General features: G+C 32.5%; 3 protein-coding genes across 4 annotated transcripts; 2 read left to right on the top strand and 1 right to left on the bottom strand.

The window, feature by feature from the left end:
• The first annotated feature begins 244 nt into the window (after nucleotides 1-244).
• Nucleotides 245-1,626, top strand: LOC117217079. The gene is made up of 2 exons (XM_033464387.1): nucleotides 245-857; nucleotides 972-1,626. Exons 1-2 carry the CDS (start codon nucleotides 475-477, stop codon nucleotides 1,624-1,626), a joined length of 1,038 nt encoding a protein of 345 aa, XP_033320278.1. The 5' UTR covers nucleotides 245-474.
• On the bottom strand, nucleotides 1,036-5,051 carry LOC117217088 (28S ribosomal protein S33, mitochondrial). 2 transcript variants are annotated; one of them, XM_033464404.1, is made up of 3 exons: nucleotides 4,966-5,051; nucleotides 2,205-2,289; nucleotides 1,036-2,089 (listed from the first exon to the last, which is right to left on the bottom strand). In XM_033464404.1, the coding sequence occupies exon 3, from the start codon at nucleotides 2,061-2,063 to the stop codon at nucleotides 1,725-1,727; it is 339 nt and encodes a 112-aa protein (XP_033320295.1). In that variant the 5' UTR covers nucleotides 2,064-2,089; nucleotides 2,205-2,289; nucleotides 4,966-5,051; the 3' UTR covers nucleotides 1,036-1,724. The 2 variants fall into 2 exon arrangements, with proteins under 2 accessions (XP_033320295.1, XP_033320286.1); XM_033464395.1 differs by lacking the exon at nucleotides 4,966-5,051 and having other exon boundaries at nucleotides 2,205-2,319.
• On the top strand, nucleotides 5,025-20,473 carry LOC117217103 (guanine nucleotide-binding protein subunit gamma-e). Its single transcript, XM_033464416.1, has 3 exons — nucleotides 5,025-5,157; nucleotides 9,330-9,496; nucleotides 18,232-20,473. The coding sequence occupies exons 2-3, from the start codon at nucleotides 9,384-9,386 to the stop codon at nucleotides 18,335-18,337; spliced, it is 219 nt and encodes a 72-aa protein (XP_033320307.1). The 5' UTR covers nucleotides 5,025-5,157; nucleotides 9,330-9,383; the 3' UTR covers nucleotides 18,338-20,473.
• The last annotated feature ends 5,608 nt before the right edge of the window (nucleotides 20,474-26,081 follow it).

The following is a 26,081-nucleotide window of genomic DNA, read 5'->3' as shown; positions in this document are numbered from 1 at the left end:
AGATATATTTCAAATACATATTATATTTTCTATTTCATTTTAATGAATATGTCATTTTACATTTCATTTTTTCTGATCTTTATAAATTTGAAAGAATATAAAGGTATACTATTAAAAGGTAAAAGAGCTCAAGATGGTCAGTTTCCCTGGTTGATACAGTTTCAAACTGTAGCACCATGTGGTGGAGTACTTCTATCACCAGATTGGGTTTTAACCGCAGCGCAATGTGTGCAAGACAAGAGAAATGTATGATACTTTTTCTACCTAACACTAAGAAAAGGATATATATATAGTCATATCTTAATTTTATTAATACAGTCCATTACTTTATTTGCAACTGGACTAAATGGAACTGACTCTAAACAGACATTACCTGTAAAAGCTACATATATATATCCCACATATGAAGCTTATTCTGTTCTTCCTGATCGAGATCATAACATAGCTCTTTTAAAACTTACTAAGCCATTTGACATGTGCCATAATAAAATAATCCTACCTAAGGTTGTGCCTGTCAAATATGATGATGATTACAAACTATGTTTGATATTTGGATGGCAAAGTTATGTTGCACCATCTTCAAAAGTTCTAGCTAAGCCAGTTCTATATTACGAAGTAATTCTTAATTCCTGGAAAATGTGTACGTATATGATAAAAACAAATACAACTTACACAAATGTATTTTGTACAATGGTTGAGTTTAAGGATGAAATGAGAGCCTGTGCTGGTAATCCTGGTTCTCCAGTTATATGTGAGAATCAAAAACATGAGATAGCTCTAGTTGGAATTGCATCTTGGACAAATTTTTCTTTAGAATGCGGAGATCTTCCAACATATATCGATGTCGGTGCATTCAGGTATAAGTTCAAAAATAAACTTACCAACAATTTTCATAAAATTTTAAATTAGAGAAATAAAAATTTGACATATGTATTTGAAAATGAATTATAATGTATAACTTTTGCAATTAGGGCATGGATGGATGATTTAGTTTTTAATAACAAGGACACAGAAGAATGGGAAAATAACACCAAATTAAATGAAAAACAGAGTACATTTAAAGAAAACATTAATGTACATGATAGTTTATGGAATCATTCAGATCTTTTACAATTAGGTTCACGAATAAGTTATTGGCCAGGTAATACAAAAATACATTTACATAATAAAACTGGGACAGCAATAAAGTATCAAGAGGTACCTATAGAAAGTATGAACAAATCTTATTTTTGGAATAAGTTATATCCATCTATTTCCAATAATTTTAACAATAAGAATGCATCTTCCTCCGATGGCTACTATAAAATGTCTTATCTAGATGTAGCAAAAGAACCAAGTAGTAATATCTATAAATATAAAGAAATTGGAAGTTCTCAAAAAAAGAATCAATTTGTAGGAAATTTCAATGGTGCTATGAATAAATCATTATTGTGCAACATTCAACAATTTGATAAAGTTACAGTACAACAAAATAAGGATCAAATAGAAATAGATGATTTTGAATTGTTATTACCACTTAATTTTGAAGCTGTTTCTTATTCTAATATTATTGTTGCATACTCTAAAAAATTATACCTATTTTTTCATTTTGTATTTTGGTATCTTTACATTATTATTTATACATAACATTTGGCATTTAAGTAAGCACATGTATTATATGAAATACATTTTATACAAATACAGTTTGATTTAATACACTGAATTTAAACAAATCAAATAACTTATTACTTCCTAAATGGTGGAGGAATCCATTTCTTTTTGCCACGAAGTTCTCTTAAATGTTGATACTCTTCCTTAAAATCTTGATGTTCATCTCTGTATAATCCATAACTCCTAAGATGTTTTATTAATAAATCAGATTCAACGTGCCGTGGATAATAATCAACAATTTCTGGTCGCTTATTTATTGGTCTTTCGCTAAATAATGTCACTACTTTCATCGATTTTTTATTAGTCGTTCTTGTTACTTCACCAAATATTCGATTACTTAAACGATTCATATGTTTGGCATAACTGGTACCTGTTTTTGCAAGATCCAAGTATTTATTCATTTTAAAAGACATTTGATTATTTCTTTTCAGAATGTATCCTATGTAAAGAAGAATAAATTAAGGTTATATAGGTTAGAAAGTGTAATATTGTCTATTAAATTTAACTAGTTTTGAATTTTAATCATTAATATGTTACTTTAACTAAATACGTACTATTAAATACGTATATGAAGGTGTAATAAATTATTGATATTCGCTTCTACTTAGAACTTTAAGTTTCAGGCGTGAATAGCAGTACCTTCAATAAATATATAGAGTGTTAAAATATTTCGAATAGAATCAACTGCTGATTTAAAATAAACATAATTTTTTTTACAAAGATTAATAAAAAGATAAAAAATTGTTAATAATAAACTTACAAATTCCTATATAATTATCTAAAATTAATTTACAGGTGAGATTATCATAATTACATTATTACATCAACATTGTTATATTTTTATTTAAAAAAGTAAATTTTCTTCCAATAAAGAATGTTGGAATTATTAATTAATTGATAATATGATTTATCATTTATTTGTTATATGTTGTTTTTTTATTATACAATTTTCGTTTGACTTTTTTGCAAATGTTAACAAAAAGTATGCATACAGAAAAATACATATATTATATGAATTTTTACTATTAATCTTTTTTATTTTTATTTCAATTTTTTTCCTTATATCTATTTATTTTATTACATTTTATTGAATATTGTAAAATATTTGATTCATTTATAGGATTTAAATTTCCTGCTCAGTAGAATACGCATATGGCGCAATATGTCAAATCGTGAAATTTGAATTTTACTGATTAAACATCGTGAACTGGTATTTAAAAGTTTTCCTTGTGATAAACGTAAGTATATTAGTATCTATCTTATTATCATTCTTTGATTAAAGAAAATAAAGATATCAGAAAATGAAGTTAATAATTAAACGAATTTGACGATACAACAACATATACATAACTGCCGTTTCTTTAACCTGTTTAATGGTCCCATAATTAGAAAAAAATTAATATCTGTTAGATTGATTTTAATTCTTGTAAATGTATGTAAATGTAATATACATACTTTATTTCGGATATAAATGATACTGTGCCTAAAGAAATAGGGAATCTTTGGTCCACATGTAATTAAATTAATTATAATAAATATCAATTATAAATTAGTTACATATCTATTATCATTTGTTCAAGTGTAATAATGAAATAAATAGATTATTCTTTTCATTGCTTACAATGTTGAGCTACCGATACAAATTTTATGTAATAAATCTCGACCATCAGTCAATAAATCAATCCCTGTAATTCACCAATGAAATTCTCCCTTTAGTATTAATCGGTTTTCGTCTATCCGTGAAATTTAGTTAGAAGTCGACAAATGTATTCGTTTAAATCTCGAGTGATCTGCTTGTTAAAATGTAAATACTTTAAAATATACGATATCGTAAATAATTCCTGAGAAATTCAATGAACTGAGGATTCAATTATAATAATATCAGAATTTTCAATTCATTGTTCATATTAACTTTAATTTATTGTGTATTGAAATTGTAATGTTGTATAATGATGTTGTATTGTCTGTTTTGATTAATTTATTTCAATTAACAATCAAAATTTTGCCTAAAATCAATGTGTGTATTTCTAATATCAAATTTTTACATATATATATTATTTAATATTTTAATATAAATCTAATTGTATATTTTTTTTTATTAGGAAACATTAAATGGAAAAAATTAAGTGAACAATATGACCCAACATTTTAATCTAGTATACCTTACAAGTAGATTTTGCCAATCTTGTTAGCAAATATAATAAGAAGCTTGCACTGTGCAACAATGATTAACAGTAGGTAGCAAATATGTTAATACTAGGACTAATTGCAATACAAATGGGAATCCATGCTGTTAATTTTTGTAATGTGTTCAAAATGAAATAATATTGTTTTTCTGATTTTATGTAGACTCATTTGAAGATTGTTATATACTGTTCTAAGTTGTTAAATCCCTGTTGCTCATTATTAACTATTACTAACTATTATCCAATTATGTCATTATGAACAAAATCAAAGAGTACAACAAGATATTATCAATTTTCGGAAATCATTCAAAAATGTGATCTTTCAATTTCCGTATTAAATTTTACTCATCAATTTTATAGACAAATTTTGTTTGAAGAACATGTTTTTAATATATAAATTACGCCATTTCTTTATTGTTCTTGAAGCATTGTAAAAAAGAGCCACAATAAATTCACTGATAACAACGAAAACATCATAATCCTTATGTACCATTACGTACATAACGATCTGCATATACATATAATATGTAAGCAACAGATTAGAGATCCCCAGGGTATGAACTTTCATACATTTAAAACGGGACTTCACGAAACTTACTGCTCTCTAATTGAATTAATATCATCAATAAACAATGGCAATTACACACATACTATCGTCTTACCTTTTCGTTTTATCCTTTAAAATATATATGTACTTAAAACAGAAATCAAAATTTAAATTAAATTTCCTCCAAATCTTCAATGTTACCAAAAATATAATTTCTTATCGGCTCACATTCTTTTAATACATTAAATTCTGTTTTTTTTTTTTCAAAGCTTTATTTTATACCATCAAACCTACCTTAATCAGAAATTACAATATTTCCCACTATCGATATTATATCCTTATGAATATGCATATATAACAACGATATATTGTACTTTTAGAAACAATGAACATTATTTCTTTTTCACAGAAAGCTTACTTTCATCGGTACCATAGGAGGCCTGTAACGGAATCAAGATCCATCCAGGTCGGCAGGAAGGTTAACACGGTCAGTTTATTCATTACGGATTATAAGCGGACGGAACATTCGTCGAGGAATATTCTTATGACAACAATGATTGAAAATATCGGCACGTAAATTACCAGCAAATTAGATTGGCGAGTTTTGTTGAGGCTTCCGTAAGCGAATCGAGAAACCTGCCAAGAGTCAGCGCATCTCAGAACTTCTCCGACCTCCGGCAAGGTGAGTGCTACTCTCTAATATTCGACCACGACTATCGGACGGACTTCCTGTGGCACGTGACTTCTTCTCGTCACCGAAATTCTGTTTACTGGGTAAGTGCCAGTATCGAGAATACCTGTCGAAAATATCGTCAAGAGAAAACACCGATTCGATTCTGCGAGCGGACGATTTCGAAACAACGAATCTAGATACGGCGATAATAATTATTTCGCCGAATTTTCGCTCGGCATTTGTTCATATTTGCATCTATCTGTATTAATTACGTTGGTGGTGGTGCGCCAAGATATTTCAAAATGGTGTCCGAAAAATTTCCACTGCATTTTGCAGTGCTGATTTTTCAGATACCATTGGTCTTAGTTTTAGCGTAGGTTGGCTATACATACGTGCCTTGCATTTTAAGAGACATTTCTCGAGACTGAAGTGAACGTCGAGGCAAATGGTTGTAGCAGATTTTGTTCTCTCGAGCTGCGAAGTTTTTCTCCGTTGATACGTTATATTAGTCGTAGACCGCAAACGTCTGTAATTTTTACGCCTGATAAAGACTTCATTCGTTGGAAATAACATGTTTGATCACTGATCACTAATCAAATAATATGTCAGACTAGATAAAATGTGTAATATTGTATTATAAAGATGAAAATCGCGATTCTGGGGAAAGTCGTAAATTGTACGAGCGTTTTTGTTGGAGGAACATTGAATTTGTTTGTTTTCTGCACTTAAAATTGGATATGGTGCATACAACATATTTTAAATGGATTACTGTGTAATTTATACAGGATGTCCCACGAAAAGCAGGATGTGATTCTCCATAGAAAAGAATAAAAAGCATAAGAAGAATACAATTTTTGTATATAAAGCTTCGTTTTCAAGGAGACTGACTTGGAGATCTTGAAAACGTAACAACTATACGTGCGTTTAACTCATAAGTAATGACGTGATGAATCTTGGTTTACATTCTTTCTTTACAATCTATTATCTTATCAACGTAAGCTAACAAAAATATTGAATAAGACAAAATGTTTCATCAATCTAAATGGTTCATCAAGTCATTATCTAGACATATACTCTACTCGATACATTTTCAAAATTCATTTTCTCGAAAACGAAACCTTAGATGTTTTTAAAAATTGTGTTTTTTATTTCTGATTTATTATCTCTGCTCGATGGCATTACCGTATTTTGGAGCATACTCTATATGTATAGTTTGGATTTGTTTAAAAAGATATAAATTCTATAGTATAAAAGATTTCTATGAAGTATTAAAGAAACACGTGCGAAATTTGTTTGTTGTATCAGACTTTTTACTGGGGAGAATCGATTTTGAAATTTTATTTGCTACATGTCGTAATTCGTACACGTACGTACATATGCATGCATAATGCATATGTGTGGTAATATAGATTACCAAATAAGTACAATGCCAGTAGAAAACTGATTCTCCATGAAAAAATAAGTCGTAAATATGGTTACTGTTTATGTGATAGTAATTAGCAATTATATGCAGGGTGTTTCACAGTAAATAGAAAAGTAGAATGAAATGTAAACTATGATTATTATCGTAACTTAAAATATGGGAGGAAATAAATAGCAATAGAGACATTCGCACCGATATTTATAGTATAGATGTGACAAAAATCAACTCGTATGATAGGATCGCTAAAATGGAGATTATTTTTGGCGTGCGAGGAGGAGTAGCCTTGAGCAGTAGAAATCTTTATTTTTAATTATGGTAACTTTTTATAATATGAAATATAATCATCCATTCATGAATATTGTTTAATTCGATCTTTCTAATTTAGGAGTGAAAAAATATAAAGACGTGTTAGGGTAACAGCTAACATTTTAGATATATGTAGTTATAGTAACTAATAAGATACTGAAACTCGAAATATCGTAAATTCTAGAATCAATGTAGTACTTTGTTTTATTTTTGAAACTTCAAGAAGTTGTGCCAAAATGAGATAGCTGTAGCATATATGATCGCCTAAATTTCTATTAAAGGTGACATTATTGCGATTTTATTTTTGATTAATAACAGTTTGATAACTTAATTTTCTTCGCAATTAATTAAATTTCGTATATTTTGAGTTAGTTTCTCTTCCAAGTAAATTCATTTAAATATAATTAGGAAATTTTGTTATTTCCACTCTTACAATGTTATGTGAACATGCATACGATGGACTTAAATGTCTTTTAATTATTTCAAGCCTGTTTGCGAGCATGTTCTGGCTTGACATTGTGAAAGTAATTTCTTGGAAGATTTTATGACAAATAAAGTACATAGCCAGTACAGTTCGTACAATCAACAGAAACACAAATGGAATTATCCTCTAAGCGTACATTGTAGTGTTCGTACATTTGCGTCTAACATTATTTAGAATAAAACAATGAATTTATTTAATGATTTTGTTTCTCTTTCGAAAAAGAATATTACAGATGCAATTCTTCCAAGTACCATGAAATAATGGTTTTTACTAAAAGTAGTTGTTACATACAGGATGCCTGAAAAGATTGGGACAAAACAGAAAGATTCATATAAACTTATATCTGAAAATGCTTTATCGAAGAGTTATAAGTGTTGAAAGATTTTCGGGAGATTACTCGTTATACAGAATCGCAATTAGCATGCATCGAATGCATTTAGTATTCCATATCTCTACAACAGCAGGAATATTCGAAAAAGTTCAACAATTATTAGTTCGGCGATTGGGATTCTGTGTTTCTGCAGAAGCAGGAAATTTTGATTCTTCATTTACTGTAACTGTTAAAATAATTAATACAAATTTTTGAACGCTTATAACTCTTCAATAAAGCATTTTCGGACGTAAGTTTATATGAACTTTTTTTTATCTACTTGACCTCATTAACATATAGTATGAGTTTTGTCCCGACCTTTTCGGATACTTTGTACATAGTATATAGAAAGGGAAATAGAGTATTTTAACATTTAGGATAATATAAGACTTAAGGTAACATAGACAATTTAAACTTGAAAGGGCAAATTTTGAAACGTCGAAGAACGAAGCCATAGTAGTTATTTTATGTGGAATGTATCCATGAATTCGATAATTACGATACATGATACAGTAATCTTGATCGGTGTGTAAGGTAGAGCAACGAATCGACTTTTTCATGAACAGACTGTTCCATTCAGTGTTTATTTTTCAAATCTGACGGTGTTATAGTTCGTATTAATATTTTTGAAGGTAAAGAAATATCGGAATTAATTTTTGCTTAAAGCAATAAATATTTTCAAGAGTATTTTCACTTTATCGTTCGAACGTTCAAATTTCATTCATTTATGGTTTTTCTCTGCCTAATGGTCATTACCGGTAGAGAAGAATAAGTGTGCAAACCGTAAAAAGAGAAGAGAGCATTAGAAATTTATTATGGGTACGCGCATTGTGCTTGTTCCATGTGTTCCTCGTTAAGATTCAAGCTTCGTTGCTTCCGTTGGAAGCGTCAAAGGGTTCTTGATTGAAAGTACTTAAAAACAGCTCATCAACGAATGGAAAAACAAGTATTGAGAAAAAAATAATTATTATTTTTTTAGGTTTTTTTAGGTATTAGTAATTGAAAGATCATCATTCGCGAAGGTTTAATATTTCAATTTTTTATTCTTCGAAATCTTATAGTTCTAATAGTTCTGAATCGAAACTATAATTCTAACTATAGGTGTCATATTAAAATATTTTATTCTACACATTTTATTCGTTTTTAGATATAATATGGCCCTGCTATTTATTGTACCACTCTTTATGGGACATTCTGTAAATACTCAGTAAAAAGTAATTATTGAATAATTTATAATTCCCCAACTGTAGTGTTAGCATCCCTCTGCCTAGAGCAAGATAAAATAGGAAAAAAACCATCTTCTCTTTTATAAGCGACGTTGTACCAATTATCCAAACCTATGGCAAACCATTTGTTTACGCAGTTGCGAGAAATCCAAGATCATGTCCTTGAATCCTGCTGCATCAAAGTATCAAGTGTCTTCGGTATAATGATTTATAAGCTAACGATTAGTGAAATAATGGCTAAATAACTATATAACGCTTCGATCCGTATCACGCACGGCTCGAATATCACGTGTGTACGAGGAACAGAACAAGATCCATTGTCATCTCGCGGAGGTCGCAACGAGGGAAAAGTTCGTGCACTTTTCCTCGCAGAATCGAATTTCCTGTTGCCAGTGTGTGACGTAGGTTTGGTGTTCCAATAACAGGAGTCCCCATACATAGTCGGTTCTATTGATTTTTCGTAGAGGCGCAAGCGCTATTCGGTTCTTATCTGGCAAAAGGGAGGCGCGGCTATAACCATGGATCCCAGTGTACTAGCTAACATGGACAAGGACGCATTGAAGAAGCAGATCGAGAACATGAAGTACCAAGCTGATATGGAACGGTGGCCCCTTTCGAAGAGTATTGTCGCGTAAGTCCATTAACCCCTCTTTTTCGTCCCACCTTCGTCGATTGTTTCTCCAATTTTTTCTTATTTCCGCTTCCTTTTTACGGTTCTATTGTGTCACCTTATTTAGTAGACAATGATACGACCAGGATGGTCCACGGAAAGTTTCGTGTTACGCGTCCAACAACCCCATCTGTCTCATCCTATATTCGTCAATTATTCTTGAAATTTCATTTGCGTCTTTTCATTTTGCTTCTTGTTTCGTTTGATATACTGATTAACGCATGATGTTGTTTCCTATCTATCTTTGTTATCGTAGAAATCTATTGGTCAGTAAAAGTAGCTGTCCTGTTTCACCTCATTTCTTGTTTTATCGTTGTTCGAGTAATAGGTTGAATTTTTTTTGTTCAATTTTCCCGATGGACTGTTCCGTCCTTTCAACGAATTTTTTTTGTATTTAATTATTCCTTGTTTACTTATTATGCCGCATTTTCTAGTCTGAATAGTTCATCTTGTATTTTCTTTATCTTCTGGGTATCATAGAAAGAATGTCCTGTGAAATGATTCATTATTTTTTGATAGGTTGCATAGATGAAGTTAAAAAGGATTCAGGATTTAGACAATATTTTTATACAAGACGCGCAGAGTAACATCTTTGTACCATTCTGCAGGCTACAATTTAGTAAACATACCGAACTTTTTAAATAAATAACGTACTAAAAGATACAGAAACATTTTACACTGGGAAAAGTGAATCGTATGAGGATTTTCTAAAAATTGCACACAATATTAATGGAGAAATTTTAATAGTCAAAACCACATTCCTATTTGCATTTGATATGTATTTTATGATATTGTTTGGAAGATTAGTTGTACTTCAAATGGCTCTATCACAGCCAAATTTAATAAACATATGATACATAATGACGTGACACGATATTTAAGGAAACTGTATGTCTGAAATTATTTTTAATTTAAATTTAAGACGGATTAATCTAGAACAGCATCCAGTAAACAATGTTCCATTCAAATGACCCAAGTGATTTTGTGTTATATTTAGCATTTCTTTCGAAGTTATTTTTAGCTACGAAGGTATTCATAACACATACATACATCGTGTAATACATAAACAGTGTGATGAAGATTGTGAGAAGCAAATCATTTTTATTTTCTGATCTTGTAAAATTCAGTTCAGACATTCGAAAATCTCCTAATTATATACAATACAATACGTTTTACAATACATATATTCCTAGTAGCTTTGTAATTGATCCGAGATCCTCTTTCTTTCAATTCTTTTTCTCGTTTGTCTTCAATATTTAAAAAAGGCGTTCATAGTACAACAGGAAAATAATGATTATTCATACTATTTAGGAAAAATTACCATAGTTATCACAAGAAATTATTAACATGGCATTGTAATCGTTTTAATCATATTTGTTAAATTTACAATTATTTTAATGTCATAGTATCTATATATCATTTATAACAAATTGTTTTAAATACTTCGAATCTTTTTATCAAGCATCTTTCACATTCTTGCACATATTCGTTTATTCGAATTCATGTTTGCTTCCATGTAAAAACTGTTTCCTTCTTAAAATTCATATGGCGTATTCCAAAGTCCTCGAAAAACTTTAGAAGCTGGACGAGACGGACAATTTTGTTGGTATTTTACTGACTTTGATAATTAATCAAAAGAACTTGAATGGTCAAGAAAACGATTATGAAGACTTTTGCAGCAGAAAACCTTGCAATAGTAAACGCAAAAGCTTGCAATCTTTCGTATCGACATTATCATTGAAACTACCGAGAATATGAATGCTCTTGCTAATTATTTTATAATCTTTTTTCTTTGTTCGTCAACTTGCTTTTGTCAGATTACTTGGGCGTATCTGTCGAGTCGTTAGGTGTCAGGAAAATTGATTTAACGATCAACAGGTTGAAAGTTAGTAATATATATCTAATGAAAAATGGAAAGTAAATTGGATAAATAAGTTATAGTACTTTTGTGGAAAGAATATTTGTATTGTGACGAATTTATAATATTAGAATGGAAAATGTTATCTGTATAAAATTAAGCTGAGATAAGAAAGGAATTTTGAATATTATTTCATGCGTTGATTTGTCATTTTCTGCGCTAATTAATCTTAGAATTCCAAATTTGCACAAAAAAGATAGGCGATTATCGAAGAATACTATTTTCAATATTATTTTACATTATACTAGGATATTAGGTCAAATCAATATTAGTAATTCTGCTGTAATGAATTCAGAATCCTTCAGCTGCTATGAGTACTTGATGCTTAATCGATTCTCTTCATTTTGGAAATTCATTCTTGTAACATATTAATACTTTATAGTTTAATGTCAAACGTCTAGAATCCTTCGTTCATAGATTACATACTGCCATCTGATCCTAAGACTTTTCTTAATTAGTTACTTCTCGAACTATCGTGTTTCTTTGTCTCGACGCTGAATTAGTACTTATTAGTGCTGTTTTGCATGTATAGTTATCCATTCCAAATTATAAAGATTTATAAGTTTTCAAAACAAATGCAATTAGTTTTAGAAATAAAACGATATCATCATAAAGAGGTAATTAACAATTCCGTAATTATTTAAAAGACAAGGTATCAAATCTATGTATTTTACGATTTTCTGATGAAACACCGTTACATTGATTTTTCTTGGAAAAATAAAGTCTCTTCTCATTTACTCTTCTCACGATTACCGAATTCTTTGTAAATATGTAAGAAATTCTCGATTGCTTACATTTAGAAGAACCGTATATTTACTTCTTCTGTACTCGAGAACAAAAGCTGTTCATATAATTTACATTTGCTTTAAAAAAGAAATACAGTTTTTCCATTTATTTGCTTCTTCCGTGTATTGGTTTTTATTATAACCTCCGGGTTGTTCACGATACTTGAGATATTATATTGCGATAAAGTGGCAACTCAGACGGTGGTTAAAAAAACAAATCGAACGACGCAGTATTGATCGAGTCATGTTGAACCGACTCGAACGAAACAATCGTCGCGGTGTCGTATAAAAATCGTTCGGACAAAGTGATCATAGAAGCAGTTTCCTAGACGAATCGAGAAACGCGAGACGTATAGATAGTGTAGATGACGACGTAATCGGTGTGGCGTGGCGCGGTGTGCCGCAACATGCTGCTAGTAATCGACAGTCAAGGTTAAATTACACCGACGTTCCCATATTACACGTTGGGACAGGATCTCCTTGGACGTGGAGTATCTGTTAATCGCATATTCGTGGACTGATCACTTTTAGACGCTCGCACTGTGCATACTTACATACCAGCTGGTTCGTGCAAACGAATTAATTGTATCAAAGTTGTAGGAGTTTTATATGTTAATTATCTTGCCTAATGTGATAGAAAGGCGTAATTTTCGGATAGTCCCACGTCATGAACGAAGATGTAAGAAGATGTGAAAACCATAGGAGAAAATGTGATATGTAGATCCATCTTTGTTGATCTTCTGATTCTTATATTATGTTAGTTGAAGGAGACTACCTCGGACTGGAAGAATTTTATTAAAGAGAGAGGACGTTTTACGTGTACGTTACAACTGAATGGATACATACTGCACTGTATTATAAATTCATTCTGCTTTTATATTTACTACTAGCAGATATTTATGCAAATTTACATCTTTATGGGCACAGTTACGAAGAACGGAGCTTAAGCGCAGCGTGTTCTATACAATATCCGTGTTATGTGTATTCCGTGTACCTTTGCATCCTCAAATTTCCCATAAATATATCAAAATCCGTAGTCTACCACTTATTGCACAATACCCACAATCTTGCGTTATATCTTTGCCTTGTCAGTGGCAGCAGCTAGTAGAAAATATTCTTTATTTCTTTATACGTTTAAAATTTGCCAATGATTCCTTTTAATGACGATAAATTTTTACCTAAATGGCTGCTGACGTGTAACTTCTACGATCTATGTAACATTAACGATCGTACAGTCGGTAAAGGATCGAAAAAACCATATTACATCACCAATCGGATATGTTACACTCTAGTACAATAACATAGACAGCTATTTTAATTAAAAAGGTCTCAGGCAAATCGACAAATAAGTAAATAAGGATAATCTTGCTTATATATCGATCTTGGTTCGTTTCAGTGGACACACACAATTAATCGAATATTCCTCTGAGGTCTAGAGGCTGTAATGGCGACGCGCACCTAATGAGACACACGTTCAGTGTTCGATAACATATGGGAAGTTGCACAGCGTTGCGGAACGAACGCGGAACCGCATTCGAGCAACGACGTTGCTCGTTGCGGTTTTCGAGGGGAATCGTACGCGAAAGCAAAAAGTTTCCGCGGTCTGCTACTCGGAGAGTGCCCGAGTGAAAGGTACCTCCCATTTTTTTCTTCCTCTCTTACCGATCGAGCTAATCTCTCGCTCACCGTCTTGCACTTAACGCCGGGCATTCTCCTCTTTCAAACGTGGTGCGCTTTTTCCCTTCGCGCGCTTTGAAATTCCTTGGAAGGAGTAGTATTTTCCGTGCCAACTACATACAACGTATATTGTATACAGCGACTCATAAAACTATTCGAACGCTTACCATAGCAAATTTTTACGTACACACGGTATATACAAAAAGTCTTTACACGTATCCTTAATTTCTAATGAAATGATTTTTCATGAGGTCCTGCGAAATTTTTATAGAAATTTAATATACTTGGAGCTAATTAATCAGTATATAATTCCTATAATAAACACAGTGGCGTGCTAGTATTTTTTGCAGCCACTGTATTATGTGTATTACATAAAACGTCTTCGCAAGTTTCATTTATATCGTAGCGAGTTACGACTGTGAATGATTTTATTCGTGAAATTTGGAACGAATCTGAGAATTGATGTAGAAATTACAGGGTACTTACTATTAACATGTATTTAGTAAAAAGTTAATGTACAATATAGAAAGCTGACTGTGTTCGTAAAACTTCTCTATGCCAAACATTCCGGATACTTTCGCGAAGCATTATACTTGTGAAACTTTGCTCTTGTGGTACATAGGAAAAGTTGGTTTTGTATCGTGTATTAGCCTTATCTAGTAGGGATACTTATATTTGTATATCATAGTCGCTATTAGAATTTCATACAGTGACTTACTATAGGCGATTTACGTGGACAATGTAGTCGACTATAAACACTAATGGCCTGGATTTAACACCCACCACTTTTATCGATATAATGAAGCTCTGATTGATTCAGAAAATAATAGACTTCAAAAAGAAATTAACACTCTAATTGTTTCGAATTCTAATTTGCTATTTGCTATTGTAAGATGCATTGTAAACAAGCATTTATTCTTCCTTTTTGGCTGAGAGATACCGAACCAAAAACAGTCGCAGTACAGTAAAATAAGAAACTCTGAGTATCATATATTGTACAGGTATTTATACGGTGGTGAGCATCCCACTTTATGGAGGTTGGTACAAGGGGAAGCTAGAACCTTATGGTAAGAGCAAGATGTGAAAATATGGAAGAAGGAAATAGGTATTGGAGAAAGGAGCAGGACACACTGTGTAGGGTATACCGGAGGAATATATATAACGATAAAATACTTAGTAGAGAACTATACAGGTGTGCAAACAGTAAATTTAAACGTGGAAAAAGTTCTGTACGATAGAAGGGAGTAACGCGTGGTGGAATGGTGGAAAGGAGCAGCATTGTAGGAATGAGGAAGGAAAAGGACGAGGGCGGGAGAAAAGAAAAGCAGATGCAATGAAGTAGAGGATAAATGGAGGGATTAGGATAGTTCTAAAGCGAATAGCAGAGGCTAGAGTAAGGAGTAAGCGTTCGAAATAGAGTCATCTGAATAGAGTTAGGTGGATAAATGTTATGAATGGAGTTATGGAAGGATGAGAAAGACGAGTGAATAATTGTACGGGTATGTGTGTTGAGTAGAAGACTATGTAAACCAAGTTCACATTTCCTAGGCTATGAGGCTGAAAATTAAATAAATTATTAATGCTAGTCCATTTTCGAAAAATATTATAAAAACTACTTAAAGAACGTGAAAAGGAACGTATTTGAATTTTTTTCATAAAAGGTATAAAATAAAGAAATAGAATGAAAAAGTTACTCTTTAATTAGGTAGATTTTATACTAATAACGTTCGACGTTCTTTTAAGGAAACGTGAATGAATGTATTACTCAACCTAACAGTTTAATAGAACAGAATACGTAAATGTAATATAGAAAGTATCTAATAAACATGAAATATCTATATGAGTCAGTATTGACCCAGTCTTTACTGCCTGGGAGTTAAACGAGCTTTTACATAGAATTTAATGTCTCCAAACTTGATACATTGAAGTTGATAATATAGTTTATATTATAGGGTTTGGATGCATGTGGAAGTCTAGAAACTATGTTGTGAAAGTTGTAGAAATTATTTTCTATCATAATGAACGGGGGTCCTTTAAGCGTAATAGAATGATGTGCTTGGTAAGATATTTAGATCTTAATAAATAGAAAATAATAATAATTCATTCATCTCATTCACCTATCTTAGGAAGCAATTGACAAAGTTTAATAATAATTTGACAATTTTTAAATAATCTTGAATAATACGATTATAAGATTTTAACATAAAACAGTTTTCTAAAACAAGCATTGAAAAGTTACTTGTGTAAGTAGTAACAGGTCATTAACCTACATTCGTTTCTAATAAAGAGCGATAAGTGAAAGCTTATAATTTTCTCGCATTTTCCGCTAAGCTGCGGGTTAACTGGAACAGGGGATTCTTATTATTATAACTATTACTGATTTACTGATACTACCGACTAATACAACCGATTCATTAACAGCTTTGCTTGAATGTTCTAACATACACAGCATACCATATATAATACTAAAAATAATAATAAGCATGCCACAGAGTTAAGTAAATTAAAGTAGAAACTACTATGTGTACAAAAATTATTTACTACCGTTAATTAATTATATTATTGACCATTGCTGTGTTTTAGAACACGTGCGATACTTTTGGATATTTTTTTAAAAGAATGATACCTAATTCTAAGATTAATTTTTTCATGATTCAGAATAAATCCTTTACAATGTCCTGCCTATTCAACTAAAATAATTCCATTACCATTACATAATCCCTACTGTATCTCGATACCAGATACATAATTCAAATCTTTCCCCCTGTAGCTCATCAACTTGAAAAAATCGTGCTGGAATTATAGTTGCGATTGCATCTAGGCATAGGACGACCTGCTTTATTCAACGACATAGCTGAAGAATTCGTGCCGTATCCTTTCAACTTATTCTTTGCGATCAGATAGATTCAAGATAACGTTGGATATCTGGAGATCAGTGCAAACAACAGAGCGCAATAGAAAGTGCTATAAATTCATTTTAATCAAGAAATCTGAAACTATTGCAAAAGGCATTATCAGAAAGTTAAGAAAAATTTTGAAGATATCGTTGCGATCGATAAATTCTCAATAAAGACAAATTTCAAAAATAATTTGCAATAAATAATTTCTAAACCAATAATTGTAACACACCTACAAGAATAAGTTTACATTGTTCTACACTACAATTTCTAGATACCCACCTACTACGATACTTTTTAACTTTTTGCAAAGCCTTAATGTTTCTCTGATTCTTTTTATTTGAAGGCGAATTGATTAGGCCGACGTCATAAAGCATAGTTGCACGAATTGAATTAGATTTTATCGAAGTTGCTTTATCTACAGGTATTTAGCGAGAAAATCGGAAAAATTGGTCGATCGCGATTGAGCAGTCGCGAACCTTCGGAACACAGAATTCTCCTTGAACGCAAAATCGGCCAGACTGGCCGCGAGTCCCTTTCACCGAGCCTTCTCGGCGAAACGACCAACTATTCGTTCCTCGCTGCACTTTTCCTTGCATCGCTTGCAACCTTGTTACGTTTACAACGATCCTGTATCTCGTCAACGTGTTCTCCTCAGGCACCTGGAAATTTACTTGGATTTTGTTCTTTCCTGAAAATATCATATTTTAAATACTTATTAGATCAAATATATTTCGAGCGAGATATTCGAATTAATGTTTTATATAATCTGTTGATTGAAATTTCTTTTAAAATTGAAATTACAAAACTAGTCATTTTTCAGGATATAATTCGTAACGAAATTGATTAAAATTGATATACAATCAATGGGTAGAGTCGTAACCAATATGCATTGATAATGTAACTGTTGCATAATGATAATGTAAGAATTATGTAATGGTGATATGGGAATATGATTGATCACTGAACGTGTACGTAATCAACAAGTAATTGGTAGTTAAATCGACAATCATAAACATGTTAGAAATATCATGATTAAATGCATAGTATATCGTAACACCTTTTAGTATAAACAATTGTCTGCAGCTTTTCCCAATCGATTCTTTTTAATTTCTTACTTCTTCGCAAGAATTTCTGTATTGAACTGTGTTGTAGCTTAGTTCAACATAATTTGCCTTTTTATTCGAAACCATTCCATCAGAGGTTGCAAATCGTTGATATTTCTTCATTATTTCGCGCTCTTTCGTTTTTAATCTTGCATATTCAATCATTAATAAATATTTCGTTTTTTTCGATTCCTAGAACCATTCAACGTTCTCGTAAGAGATTCCACCTTCAGCGATAGTCGAAAATATAAGCGAACGAACACAACTGAATCAAAAGAAAACTTGATCTAGTAGACGATCTGCTTGCTTCCAGGATGAGGGAGTATGTGGAAGAGAACGAGAAGACTGACCCACTGATACACGCGCCCGACAAGAAGAACAATCCCTGGGCCGAGAGAGGCAAATGCATAATCATGTAATCAGGACGTAGAACCGCAGGGGAGAAGGAGAAGGAGAAGAGGCGAGGAAGCATCTGAGCGAATACCATCCGAAGCGAACAGGAGAAGCGGAAAACGTTTTAGCCGCGTTTCAAGTTAAACCAGCGAAACGAATAATAAAACCAAAAGAACGAAGCAGATAAACTAAAATAAAAAAAAAACAGAAAGACGAGGAATACATACACGTAAAAGAAGAAAAACGTTAAAAAAAAAAGACAAAAAGTAAGAAGAGGAAGGAGTTAAAGAAAGGATAAGAAAGACGTATGACGAATGGGAAGGAATTACGATGAGCAAAAGAAGAAGGACAAGAGGAGAAAGAGAAATTAGGCGTTGGCGGAGCGATTTGGATGAAATCCTGGAAGAGGAAGGTGCCAGGAAAGCAGCAAAGTCTCGGAAGGAGGAGCACGACTGGCGCGAAGCGAAATCAAAGTAGCCGGAGCAAATTATTCAACAATCTAATTCCTCGCGGTTACCTGTTCGCGGTAACTTTCCCGTTTGGCATGCAAACGAACGAGTGGCACGTTTCAGCCCGGCTTTCTTTGTCTCTCTAATCTCCGCGGCTCTCGAATTGACTACTCGAGCTATTCTGAGGACGTGGTCCTTGATCTGGCTAAGTTTCGATCGATTCGCACGACGGCGAACCGAGACGCGAAAAGTATCGTGTATCGATATTAATTGGTTAAACTTTCACCTCGTGCGTCTATCGCTCTCTATGTCTCTTTCTCTCTCTCTCACTCTCTTCAGCCTCTTCATCCTTCGTTTCCTTCTTTTCGAAGGGCCGCTCCCTTTCTCTCGGAATAAATGGATTCCCTCTGAGTGAGCTCGATCTAATCTATCCGAGGATTTTAGAAAAGAAAGGCTACGAACGAAAAGGTACGGACACGGTGAAAATTTAATCGATCTAAGAGGACTAGACGAGAGAGCGGGCGAAACGGCGCGAAACGAACGGATCTTCTGAAACGGGCTCCGCTACGAGTACGCGCTTCCGCTTCGTCGTCGTTTCGAGTTCCGAGTTTTGGATCAGTTCTGAATAATATCAGTTCCAATTCGACTCAATTCGTTTCGATTCGATCCAATCCGTTTCGACTCGGACATGTGTTACGCGTCGTAATACACATCATGTGCAATTCGAATCTAGTACCACGGAAAACTCTTTTGAATCGTTCATTATATCGTGTAAGGATTATTTATCTTAAGTACACAATGTAATCTAACGTCATTATATGTACACACGTTATACCATATGTCGTACGATTAATACGCTATGCATATTTCTGCGAATTTCTTACGAAAATATAATATATTCACATCGTTTAATGGAGATTATTGTATGCTGTTTCGTCCTGTTCCTTTACATCGGGCATTAGTTTCTGTCGCGTGCTTTCGTAATCTAGCGTTTCTTCAGAATTTATAGAAACGTTTTTATTTTGCAAAAGAACGGTAGTGTTTTCTACCTTTTAATTAAGTTAGTTAATTCGACGTTTCCGAATTGGTCATCGTAAAGTTTAATCGTATTCGTTGGTTATTTGATTAAACTCGTGTTTATTTTAATCACTGTGGTAGATACGTCGTTGCTTCAAATAAGTATAGCGTTAGGTAAATGCAAGGTGTTTCATTGTTCGTGAATATCTTGAATATTTTTGACATTTATGAAGATGTGAAAAGTCTCTGAAGCAAAATTATACGACTCGAAGGAATAAGATGTCTGCTCATTTAAAAATTTTTATAAAATGATAATTTTGATATTATTATACGTGTTTCATCGTCTAACCCGCGCGATTTCATTGTTAAACATTTTTCCATATTTTTAGCAGATATTCAAGAATTTATGGCGAATGAAATATCTTGCGTATTTAAACAAATAATTTCACAGACTCTTATTCCTAATACATATTTCATTAACATCGTATGTACATTAATCTAACAATCATTTTTATATGATGTTCTATTTTAATTAATCTCGATCGTCACTAATTTTAGAAAACAAGAGAAAACAACAGCGATAAGCTTAAAAAGTTGGAAACTTCTCCACCAATAAATTAGACCAACACCGATATTTATAAATACATCAGACAAGATTGCGGATATACTCCGTAATTTCTAAATTCAATTCCCTAAGAAAAATGAAGTATATCATTGAATAACTCTTTCTTCAAACGATCCATTGCTTTTTCCTCCAATTTAATTGTACCACGAATGACAATTTTGCATAGCTAAGACTGCCAAAATGTATGCTTAACAACAAAACACACGGATAATTATAAAGTCTATACCCTAAAACAGATCATAAGAAAGAAAACTTAAAAATAACACGTTTCACGGTGCAGTGTACAGTATTAATTCGTACCAATTTCCTTTGTAATTTGTAAACGGAATTTATAATGTTATTAAAGCAATTTTCATTGCAGGGACCATCCTGTATGTACCACAGACAGATAAAACAAAAATAAAGTATCGTAAACGCCTAACTCGAATTCTCTCGAGGGTTGTTCAAAACCACAAGAAACTGCCGAAGAATACACCGTGGAGATGCGATTCTGCTGAACGGCCATTGACGTGGCCCGTGATTCTTCGCCCACGATATTCTGTATCGATTCTGGCGTTCATTGTTCAACAACCGTTTCCACTGTCGATTACCAAGCAAACCTCTTAAGCTCGCTCGCGCAGGAAAACTTATCTTCAGCCCTGAAACGTCTGGCGAACGAGGCCGAGATTCCTTTTGGAGGAGGTGTTGCATTTCAGAAATGTGTTTACAACAATGTAGCTACGTATTTGTAAAAATGATGGATGAGAAGAAGAGAACGAAGAAAAAAAAAGCAGAAAACGAGAAAGGAGATTGTATTTTCGTTGGGGTACAATGTCGAATTATATCGTTGTGTCATCGAATAAAACGCGTGTGAAGGATGAAAAGAGGAACATAATGAAAAATTACTTTCACTTTTTACTACATGCAAGAAGCCTTATGGATAGCTGCTTGGCTTTCCAACAATTAATAATTATCGAGGCTATGCTTTGGTCACGGTATTTTATTTCGATATCGTCTTCCATGAAACGTTCTAGACGATGTGGGCGATTAATAAAACCGATGGTGATTTCTTCCTAGAGAATGCACGATAATTATTTCTCTACGTGTTTGTACTTGTAGGAGACGTTAAGAAAAAATCACGTGGCCCATCCGTTTGCACGAGGAAAGAAAGATTTATTGTTAGCAAATGTGTTCGAAGGTTAATATCTATTGAAATATAAGTGATAACGAATATAAAATATTTTATGATTCGTTTGTTATCGGTGTACGTACTTTTTTAATTGGTACCATAGTTTCTTATCTTGGAATATGAAGAAGGAACATTGTGATACGTAATTTAAGCCTGAAAATATTTCTTCGTTAATTTTTATTAATGAACTGCTAATAGATAATTGAGGAAGAAGATATTTGTTTTGAATGTTGAATCATTAATCACTTAATAGCATCAAAGTGTATTAAATCGCTATATTGATATGTTAAATTATTAGAAAATTGTAAAAGATGATAAAAGTATATCGGATATTCCAGTTTGTAGGTGTATTTGTTGAGACATAATTTAAAATCATTCAAATTCTTCGAAATAAGTCAAATTGTTCGTTTTTCATCATATTATATGTAGGATTCATTGCGAAAAAATAAATGTAATGAAAATATACATTTTTATTCATAAAATTAAAGAATTATTCATGAAATTTCATTAAAATCTCTACAAATGAGAAACGAATTTCAGATCTAATACTCTATCTATCTCTCATATGAATGAAACACATACGCATACAATACTTCTCGGTTTTAATGGTTTAAATAATTAAGACAAACGATTATCTTATCTCCAAACTTTAATTAACGCTTTTTGAGACGTTTCTAGTATGTGATCTATTACCAAATATTTATCAAACTTATGCACCTGGCTGAGGATTAAACATCCAGAAATTCTGTGTAATTAACTCATGGGACCGGTTATTTTACCGCTATGCTTAGAATATTTTGCCTTAATTAGTGATAGTCCATCTAGTTTATATGCAACGATGTTCCATCTTTATAGTAAATTTGGTCGTATTTAAAGGAAATTTCTCGTGAAAGGTTAATGTGGTAGGAAAGTCCAATTAAACGGCCTCCATTTCTAGATTTGAATCTCCTTAATTGTATGTATATATCATGAATCTTGTGTAGGTTCCTTATTAACTAGTATTTTTCAAGAGTTATAACAAAGTCCGGGTATCAGGACAAAGTTATAATTATAAATGTCAAAAAGATTACTTACAATGCTTTCTAACAAAAAGGAGCATGTAATGACTTCCTTGCAAGAAAAGAAAATGAATAACTAAATATGCATATCTTCATTATCATAATACAGTATAATATTTAAAATAATGCATTCATTTATCGAAGGGAAACTTTATAGATATGCTCGGAAGTTTTGAGTGGCAGCATTTTCAAAAATGAAATTAATTTTTTATTGTCTGATAAATAACATAGGACAATGGCGATAAAATTTCGTTTTACTCAGTCAGTTTCTACAGAATTGTACCAAGCAAGCTTATCGCATACCTTATTGTATCATTGATTAACATCGATGATCGATACTATTTCCTCCGCAGTGCCATTTTGCAACGCGTGTTAGAATATTTTCATGGCAATCAACTGTTAAGCATAAATTCAAGAGCCTGACTTTCAATATTTTCTCATTATGCACATTGCGATATAAGGATGTTATTTGATATTATTATGAAACATTTAAACGATCGTCATTCGGATAAAACATATCTCGAATATTACAGATATATTATTTTGTAAAGCTTCTACAGTAACAAACAACATTTCTATTGTAGAGCGGATATTGAAATCACAATTTTTTAACGTTTTCAGTTAATTTACGTATAAATATTAAACTTAATTATAAGAAGAAACACTAGAAAAGTCTACTTTTACGTTGCAATTGAATTTTGGAAATTAATTTACCTATGAAATGACGAACTTACATCAATGTTATAATAATTCAAATATTCGTATTTATTGTTATTTTCTACTAAGGATATAGATAGATATAAATGTCTAATATGTATATCGATGAAGTAACGATATGGAAGCCTTCAGACGCCCGGTTAATTAAAGGTACTCTTTCATTTACGCGACAGGTAAAAATGACATCTAGGTTGAACAATCACCTTCTCGTTGCAGCCGTTCCTTTTCGTGGAGGACACGGTGCATTATGTTTTCTTTTGATTAAGGATATTCCCATATAAGCTTTCAACGTGTTTCAGCGAATGAGGCGACAAAAGAATTTGAAGAAAAAGGCGAGGACAGTGAAAATTCGTCCTAAATACGAGACCCCTTTTCAAAACAGTCAATTGAATAGTGAGAATGACAGCGGGTAACAATTTCTTTCGCGTTTTGTACGCTAGCTGTGTCTTCTTACAATAATGAGAATATTTGACAGAAACGACGTATGTGCATGTGCCTGCGTCGCGTGTGCATATGTAGCGTATCCTTTCCAAGATTTAACATAAAGATAATGTGGGACCGAGTGAAATTCTGTTGTAACTGTCGCTATTTCTTGATCGCCTGTTTGCTGATTTTATACGAATGCGCTCTGTAAAAGTTTGCGCTCTGCGCGTTCCTGCATTCGGTATGCTGCAAGTATATATTTCTTGGTTGCAACAACGCGTCTTTTCAGATTACGGAGTATTGCATCACGAAGGAATATTGAATTAAAAAGTAATGTTTAACGCGAAGCTTGACAACGAGTTGATCGAGATTGAGTTAAATCGCGCCTTTCTTTCTAAATCTGATGAAAACTAAAGTTCGTTTTTGTACGATTCTATTCTTAACGCGTGTCGTATCTTTCCCCTTAATTGCAGTTAAGTAGTTTGGCAGAGGTGAAAATTATGGGATGATAACGATTAATAGAAATCTTTAGATGGTTTCCCAAATTTATTTTATCCATGTCCTAGAAAGTTCGAAATTATACGAGTCTTCCGTCTATATTTCTACAACCAAGAAAACTGGTTCGCAAATCCTACGACCCATTTCTTACTACGGTTTTTATCAACTGAAGCATTTTCCGATTGCAAAGATTAAAAGCCACATAATTATAGTTTACTGATACAATAGTCGGAGAGATATTGTTAACCAAAGTTATAAGAACTGTATAGTTCATTTATCTATTTTTGGAATCATTAATCGTACGAATATTTATCTTTATTCGAAAAAAATGTTGATTTTACTCGAGATTTATAGTAATGAAGATATGTGACGTACAGTGTCATAATATTTCATTCAAGCACGATACCATGCAAAATTATACATATATAATCGTGTGACGATATAATTTATGTCGTAAATCAAACCATATGCAAGAGAAGTTTTGACAGAGGTGAAAATCATGGGATGGTAAAAGTTAATAGAGATCTTTAGGTGGTTTCCTAAACTTTATCCATGTCCTAGAAAGTTCAAAGTTATAGGAGTCATTCGTATATATTTCCACAATCAAGAAAACCGGTTCGCAAATTCTACGGTCCACTTCTTACTGGAAGCAAGAATCTGATTTGCGCAGTTGAATCTGATTTACGAATAGTTTCATGATAGATCAATCGCTATATTAGAAATAGAGACATTCCTATCCTTCGGAGACCTAATTGCAACCGTTTTCATTTGTAAATGAAGAAAGTGAAAGCATTCGAGTGAACATTCAATTGATCGAAATGATTTGTTTCAAAGTATAATAAGCAAACGAACAGGTGGAGCCTTTTCTTATCTTTTTGACAACAATTTTTTTCGAATTTCGTCACTTGAAAAGAGAAAATTCGATACTCCAATTGTTTGAAACTGCAACAAAGAAGCAAAGTCGTTTAGAAGTTTTATGCAGATAGTTATTAAATAAAAGTCATCAAAATTATTAATTAATAAAATACGAAATTATTAAACTTCGTTTCATAATATATCGTACAATTGCATCACGTAACTTCGAATTTTCTTATGACGAGTGAGGAGGAAACGATTCTAAAATCGAATTAGGCAAACTTCCAAGTAAATTATTATATGAACGACAGCCACTCGTTTTCATGCCCGAAAAGGAAGTCGGAAAAGGAAAGGACTTTGAACGGATAAGTTACGTTTGTGGTGTTCGATCGAATAGCGTAGGGAAGGTTCACGTAGCATAGGTTGGGAAACGCTGTTCTAGTCGGCCGATGTGGATCGCTGGATCGCCGTTTCACTCTCGCGTTCCCATTTACCGAGCAACCGATTGAGCCCTGTTGTCAGCGTCAATGCGTTGCCAATATAAACGAGAATTACCTGTCAATCCAACACTGATCTATATCTAATACCAACCGAATAATTATTATGATAAACACTGATACGTATGACGCTTAAACGGTAGATATTTTCCCAATCTATCGCAAAAATAACAGTTGTTAGAATCTGATAAACCACAATTAGTCGCAAGTTAAGTCATTCATGGAATCTTAACCCTTTGAAGTTGGATATCGCGGTATTCAAAATTTGTTTTCACACTGTAAGTATCTATCATTTCGAGTAGTCGGTATCACGAGAAAAATCTGCCAATCGCAAAGGGTTAAACATTTCCTTTCAATATCTAATCTAAACCGTTCCGTACATTATACTGTGTGTGTTTATAGGTATATACATGTGTGTAGATATATATGTATATACTTAGAGCACGCATAGTCACTTACTGTA

This window comes from Bombus bifarius, unplaced genomic scaffold (genome assembly GCF_011952205.1).
Source record: "Bombus bifarius isolate JDL3187 unplaced genomic scaffold, Bbif_JDL3187 scf7180000007966, whole genome shotgun sequence".
Classification (NCBI taxonomy): Eukaryota; Metazoa; Arthropoda; class Insecta; order Hymenoptera; family Apidae; genus Bombus; species Bombus bifarius.
The sequence above is the reverse complement of the archived record's forward strand: the minus strand, read 5'-3'. Positions and strand labels throughout refer to the sequence as shown.

What these genes read in the sequence shown, in the direction of transcription:
- LOC117217088 (XM_033464404.1), bottom strand. Translation starts at nt 2,063, where the DNA reads ATGTCTTTTAAAATGAATAAATACTTGGATCTTGCAAAAACAGGTACC.
- LOC117217103 (XM_033464416.1), top strand. Translation starts at nt 9,384, where the DNA reads ATGGATCCCAGTGTACTAGCTAACATGGACAAGGACGCATTGAAGAAG. An exon ending in CTTTCGAAGAGTATTGTCGC is followed by an intron (nt 9,497 to 18,231) that starts GTAAGTCCATTA and finishes GCTTGCTTCCAG; the next exon opens with GATGAGGGAGTATGTGGAAG.
- LOC117217079 (XM_033464387.1), top strand. Translation starts at nt 475, where the DNA reads ATGTGCCATAATAAAATAATCCTACCTAAGGTTGTGCCTGTCAAATAT. An exon ending in ATCGATGTCGGTGCATTCAG is followed by an intron (nt 858 to 971) that starts GTATAAGTTCAA and finishes TTTTGCAATTAG; the next exon opens with GGCATGGATGGATGATTTAG.